This window comes from Hevea brasiliensis, chromosome 11, assembly GCF_030052815.1.
Source record: "Hevea brasiliensis isolate MT/VB/25A 57/8 chromosome 11, ASM3005281v1, whole genome shotgun sequence".
NCBI lineage: Eukaryota > Viridiplantae > Streptophyta > Magnoliopsida > Malpighiales > Euphorbiaceae > Hevea > Hevea brasiliensis.
Window position 1 is genome coordinate 82,136,969 of NC_079503.1, and position 6,915 is coordinate 82,143,883.

General features: G+C 33.4%; 1 protein-coding gene across 2 annotated transcripts; it reads left to right on the forward strand.

Moving 5' to 3' along the window:
- The first annotated feature begins 882 nt into the window (after positions 1-882).
- LOC110671127 (protein PAM68, chloroplastic) lies at positions 883-3,327 on the forward strand. 2 transcript variants are annotated; one of them, XM_021833499.2, is made up of 4 exons: positions 885-1,073; positions 1,314-1,429; positions 2,125-2,214; positions 2,550-3,327. In XM_021833499.2, exons 1-4 carry the CDS (start codon positions 971-973, stop codon positions 3,129-3,131), a joined length of 891 nt encoding a protein of 296 aa, XP_021689191.2. In that variant the 5' UTR covers positions 885-970; the 3' UTR covers positions 3,132-3,327. The 2 variants fall into 2 exon arrangements, with proteins under 2 accessions (XP_021689192.2, XP_021689191.2); XM_021833500.2 differs by lacking the exon at positions 2,125-2,214 and having other exon boundaries at positions 883-1,073.
- Positions 3,328-6,915: the final 3,588 nt, after the last annotated feature.

The following is a 6,915-nucleotide window of genomic DNA, read 5'->3' on the forward strand; positions in this document are numbered from 1 at the left end:
ACCATTTAAATAAAAAAATCAAACCGATTGAATTAAATTAATTCAATTCGATTTAATTTTTTATTTGAACCGAAAACTGCACACCTCTACAAGCAGTGGTAATATCTTTACCAATAGTAGGCAAAAAAATGTTGGTAAAAGGCCTAAGTGACCATTACCACAGTTCTTTTCCTTCGAATCACCACCAAAAAAAACATAGCTGCTTATCACCCATCTCCACCAAGCATTGCTCATAATTGAAGACCTAGAACATTTGGCGCCTCATCCTCTCTCTAATATATTTTCACGTTCACAAGGCATTGGACAATGCAGTAGTCGCTTGCTAGGAGTAGTCAAAGGCACTAGAGGTGGTGGCAAGGGTTATCAACAGATGGGTTGGCTAAAGGAACAATGTAGTGTAAAGAAAGAACGAGAGGAATGGAGAGTGGGAAGGAAGGACTATCTAAGAGGGTGTTGTTTGATGGCTAATAATATTGCATAAATTAATATGGTTTTCTAAATCAGGGAAAGGAAGAACGTGAGATTATAAACTTGGAGAAGGAAAGAGTAAAAGGGTGGAGGATGAGAGGATTTTTGGATTTGTAAATCTGGATTAGGGTTTGTAGTTTAAGGTTATTAGATTTTTGTTCACTTTCTTTAATTTTGATTAAAAATAATAAATGATTTTTATTATTTAAAAATATAAAAGTAATATTTTATTAATAAAAAAATTATTATTTTATATTTTTTTCCTTAAAATTTGGGTGAATTTAGATTTTTTTTTTTTTTTGGAAATATGGGTGAATTTGGACTTAAACACAAAAGATTGGGTTAATTTAGAAAAAATGGGGAAATTTGAATATCCACAAAAAGCTCGGGGCAAACTTTCTCCCGAAATCTATCCTCTTATCCTCTGCCTAGCAGACCAATAGAAAAGGGAAACCATATGTGAAGACAATTAACATACTCTCTGTGACCGAAATAGTTGGGCATGGCGTCGAAACCGCGACCTTCTTCCGCAGCAATTTTGGGGTCTAGGCCCTTCTCTTCTTCCATAGCCAAGCCTTCCATTGCCTCTCTCTCCCTAACCACAGGTGCATTTCTCAACTAAAATAAGCTAAAACCACATCAGTTTTCCTCTTCAAAATCCAATTTTGGCTTATATTACGAGATTTGATTGCATTTAAGAGAGACCCGGTTCTTGTTTCACTGTTTTATGTGCTTAGATTCCGCATTCTTTTCATTCTGCCATTTTGTTAATTGAGATAGCAGGTGGGTTTTGGAGTTTCTCAGTGGAGTGTTAGTTATGATACTGTTTTTCGCTTAATTTGCAGGGCAGGGTTGTGGGAAGAAGTATTATGTAGGAATCGGGATTCAGGGCAAGAATGGGAAGTTTCAGTTCCATGTTGCGGTTAACAATGTCGCAGCTGACGTTAGCTTCGTTGAGGAGGTAAGCCTGTTTCTTTATTTTATCCTCGTTATATATATGTGTGTTTGTGCGTGGGAGCTGTGTTATGGCCATGAAATAATACATTACTTAGAAAGACTTGCTGAAAGGTAAAAGTATAAATTGCATCAATTGAAGATAACTTTGTTTGGAAGAAAATGTGCGATCGTGCATAGCATGAATAATGAATAGTTCTCAGTGGAGTGTATCCGTTTGCTGCACTAGTAGGACAGGATGAGATGAAACTGTGCCTTCTGTTAAATGTGATTGATCCCAAGATTGGAGGTGTCATGATTGTAGGTGGTAGAGGGACGGGAAAGTCTAGTACCGTTAGGTCCCTGGTGGATTTACTTTCTGAAATTAAGGTAGTTTTCAGTGATCCATATAATCTTATATATTAATAAATTAATTAAATCCATTTAAATACCAAAAATAAAAAGCAAGCACAGAAGAGATATTAATGTAAATGAAAATGCCAACAATGTGAAAAAGATGATAGCCAAAGTTATTGGTTAACAAAGAAGAGTGGAGTTTCAAGATGAGAGCCAAAATATGCTTAATCAAAAGTTATTGGTTAATTACAAAATTCCTACTTCACTCCTTCTAATGATAGTTATTGATTGGGGCATAAAAATCATTTCCTCCAAAAAATTCCCTCGGAAAAAATTCCTTCGACCTTCCTTTATGTGTGTCTGTAGAGAGACAGAGCTTCAGAGAATGTGTTAATGGCTTCAACACAAGCACTACGGATCAGGTCATCATCCTCCACATTATCACTTTCTTCCAAGGTAAAAATTTCAATACTTCACTTGCAATTTCCTTTCAACCCCAGAATTTCTTTTGCTTTCTGTGAGATATATATATATATATATATCCATTTTTGTTTTCCCTTTATAATTTAATTTTCATTGATGAATTATAATTTGAGTTCTTTCTATTAGCTATAAAAGCATAATTAAAGAAATCTACCAAAAAAAAAAAGGCATAATTAAAGAAGAACAAGTTTCTTTTCTGCTCGTACAATATGATAAATTTTTAAAATTGCCAAATTTATGTTGATATAGTGAAATTCCTTAATCAGTTTTATGCTTAATCATGGTTATATTGTGTGTCTGCTCTGCAGATCTTTGAACAATCCTTAATATTTACATCTTCACTTGCTCCAATCAAACAAGCCTCCAAATTCCCGATTTCCAAACGCATTTTCTACCCAAATCAATATCATTTTTCATGCTCCTGGCCCCTGTATGCTACCTTAAATAGCCCAAAAGGCTTTGGCCCTCCCCCAAAGAAAACCAAAAAGACCAAGAAATCAAGGATAGTCTACGATGATGATGATGATGATGATGATGATGATGATGGTGATGACGATAATGAACCAGATGCAGGCATCATACCAGAGGTAGTGACCAACAGGATGATTAGCAGGATGGGATTTTCTGTGGGAATTCCTTTGTTTATTGGGTTGTTGTTCTTTCCATTCTTTTACTACTTGAAGGTTGGTCTGAAAATTGATGTACCCACATGGGTGCCTTTCATAGTGTCCTTCTTTTTCTTTGGTTCTGCCTTGTTGGGTGTGAGTTATGGTATTGTGTCTTCCAGTTGGGATCCAATGAGGGAAGGCTCACTCTTGGGTTGGAATGAGGCTCAAAAGAACTGGCCTGTCTTTTGGCAGTCTCTTTGGGGTAGATCTGGCAAGAAATAGGGCTTAGTTTTCTCTTTTGTATCTTTGCCTAATTTGTGTTATCTTCTTTTTCTTCTTCTCTTTCTTCATTTTCCTCGTCCTGGTCATGTCAATGTATTCTAACACTAAACAGAATTTTGACAGCCTTGGGTTTGTAGATTCTTATATCAACTCTTCTTTCTCAAAAACCACATTTCACACCGAGTGATTTATACTACTTTATTGGATTAATTTCTATGCCCGTAAACAAATTCTGTGCTCAAAATTTGTAAATAATGGACTATGGTGCATGTTGCAGTCTACTACTTTCATGCTACACAACGAATATGATAGATTTTGATGCTACTTTCATTTTAATTTTCATGGTGGAAAGTAATGGGTATGTATGAACTATTAGGGCTTTGTGAACTATAAGGATTTTTTTTTTTTTAATTTTTGGAATATATTCATACTTAAGTAAATTTCTTTTGATTGTTAAATTATTTTGTTTCATGCTGCTATGTGTTTTTGTGCTTAGAGATCAGGTTGTTGTTTATTTATTTATTTATTTTTAAGATAAGTTTATATATTGGGTCAAAAAAGGCCTGAGGCCCAGTATAACATATGGATTAGAAAAGCCCAAACCTTATAGAAATACAAACCAAGACGTAAAAAAAGGGGTCCTATCTGCCAACTATCAATCTAAATCGAACCAGCCCAAACATGGGACCCTAAATCAACCCAAAAGGGAACCAGCTAAATGATGGAGCACGCTGCCGGAGATATAAACTACCATCGGGGAAGCCAAAACCATACACCGCAAATGGAAGCCACTTACAGATGATTCCTTAAACCAACACCCAGAAAGCACAGCTATAGAAGGACCCCCGAAACTCGAGGACACCAGATGTTAGACATGCAAGACCAGAGAAACAAGGATTGGCTATGATCCTTCACACACCGAAAAACACAGAACCTCAAGCCAAATAGAGCAAGGAAAGCCAAACATCATCATAAAACCCAGATGGAAAGGACAATAGAGGGTCTGTTTGGCGTCCCACTCACGCCTTCTAGGATCTCCCTGTTTATGTTGGAGGCTCAAGGTTTCAAAGAAATCTCAATGATGTAGACGACATGGCAATCAACTTTCCAGAACAACTAAGCTGTGAAATTATAATTACCTCTATTCATTTTCTTATTTCAGTTCATGTTCTTGCCATTACTCATTTTCTTATTTTCGTTCATATTGTTTCATTTAACCTCTTAGTTTGTGAGAGATGAGAGAAATTGTAGACATTTGCTATGCTGTGATTAGAGTGCTTTTGGCTGTTTATCCCTAGATTTTGTGATAGATTACAACATTAAATACAATATTAATAAACAAATTTACCTAAATCCTATTCTGACAGTGAATCTTACTAAATCTCTTGCATATGTAATTATATATAATGGAGAAAATCTCTCCATTATCCTTAACAAATCTAACAATATTGACAATAAATAAGATTTAACGCTATGAGATTCGTTGTCAGAGTGGATTTAGGCGGGGTGGAATGAGAAAATTTTTATTTGAAGTCTGATCATAATATATCAATACCATACACACACATATTACATAAAATATATAGTAAATAAAAATAATACAAAACATAAAAATATAAAAATTTTTAACTGATTCAAAAAAATTATAATGGAACTTCTTTAATAAATTTAAGTATTATATGAATATAATTTTGATTATTAGCTTCATAATATAAATTCTATTATTTAAAGAAATAAATCCAATCTACGTCAAAGTATTATACTAAATCTTTCTGTAAAATTTATAGATTCAAAAGCTAATAAATAAATATAAATCCACATTATAGCGTAAGATTAAAAGAAATAATTATACATAAAAATAGAAATTAGTAACATAAGAAAGTTGACATATTTTTCAAAAACAAATATACATTTAAGTTGATCATGAGAGTTAAGACCATTAGATTTATCTACTTATACAATATAAATTAAATATTTTTTTTTTCTAATTTGAATAACATAAAGAATAAAAAGCTAAATGAGAAGGAAGACAAAGAAAAAAGTTATATTATTGTACCCACAAAAGGATAGGGAAAGTAAAAATGCAAATTGAAAAAAAAAATCCCATTTGATTTAAGTATATGATAGAAAATTATTATATTGATTTGTATTTAATTTTAAAATAACAAGTTTTACTTTGTAAATATAAAAGTTTGAATAATTAATTTATTGAATTTTGTAATCATATTTTTAATGACTACTAAGCACTTTTGATACTTCAATTTAAATCATAAATTATTAATTATTAAAGGTCAATAAAAAAAAATTTGAGGGGCCATTAATGAAAATGTTAAAATTTATTATACCTATTTAAGCTTTTAAAGGGGCTAATAAAAAAATTTGAGATACTAATTATCAAAATCAAATGCAAATTTGCTTATTAATATTTATTTTAGAAATGAAAATAACTAAACAAAGGGACTTAACACTTGGTTTATCTTCACCAAAACAAACGTGACAAAAAAAATTTCAAATTATATAATGTGAATTATAAAGTACTAAAAAGAATCTAAAACTTTGTTTATATAAAAAAAAAATAAATAAAAAAACCTAGTTCGTAGACATAGTAGCAGCAAATTATATATATATAAAAAAAGCGGCTAAATGCCATTGAAAGGTTAGCAGCTTCCGGCCATGCAAAGCCCTCTCATTAGTTTATAAATTTAGTTTATGACTGATGCGATGCAAGCTCAAGAATGCAGCATTGCCCACTTGTGATTTAGTGCAAAGGACAATTAGAATATCCATTCATGAGCGAGAAAACACACGCAAGTGCACCAAACTTTATGATGGTGGAGAAAACCCTAGGAAAGGAGCAGTAAATGAATAAGGTGAAATGAATAAAGCATACTGTGTCTTGAAGGAGAAAATGGAAGGCTTTAAGGCTGACCTTAGGAAGCAGTCCATGCTTCAGGAAGTGATTAATATATATATGATTTTTGGGCTCTAAACACGAAAACAATTGCCCAGCAAATTCAAGATGCTATATTTGCCTAAATTTATTAGATTACGAGACTCATTATGTCACACCTTACCCCTCCGTAAGGCATAACATGATCCCGTAGAATACTTAATGAACTACCAAACTTCACCTACCGATAACTCATTAAGTACCCTACAAGAAATTTTAAAACGATTTTCTTACATTTTGGAAGTGGTGAGCATTTTAGTGAGAATTAAAAATCATTTATTCAAAGTTTAAATGTAACACCCCAAAATTTTAAATTTTATTATTTTATGAGCATTTTTGGTATTTTAATTTTATTTAAATTTTAGGAATTTTTTTGAGATTTTTCAGATTTTAAAAATCGGGTTCGATTTTCCAAAAATATAAACTTTGATGATTTTTAAAAATTAATTTAAAGACCACGTGGCAAAACTAAAAATATATTTGGAGTCTACGTATTTTTCTGAGTTTTCTGGAATTTTTTCAGAATTTTTGGACCTCGTTTTCGGTCCCGAGGCAGAGTAAAAATTTAAAATTTTGTAGTCTGAATCAAATCGGCCGAATCGAACCGGACTGGATCGGACCGGTCTAATCAGACCGACCTTTTTCTTTTTCTTCTTCCCTTCCCTACGCGCGTCGACCTCTCTCCCTTCTCTCTCTCTTTTCTCTCTCCTCCCTCCTCCCCTTGCCGCGCCGCCGCCTCCCCTACCTTCCCACCTCGCCGGCGCCTCACCTCGGTCCTCCCCCACGGCCGGCCGCCGCCTGAAACGCTAGAAAACAGCCTCTAAAGGGACGCGT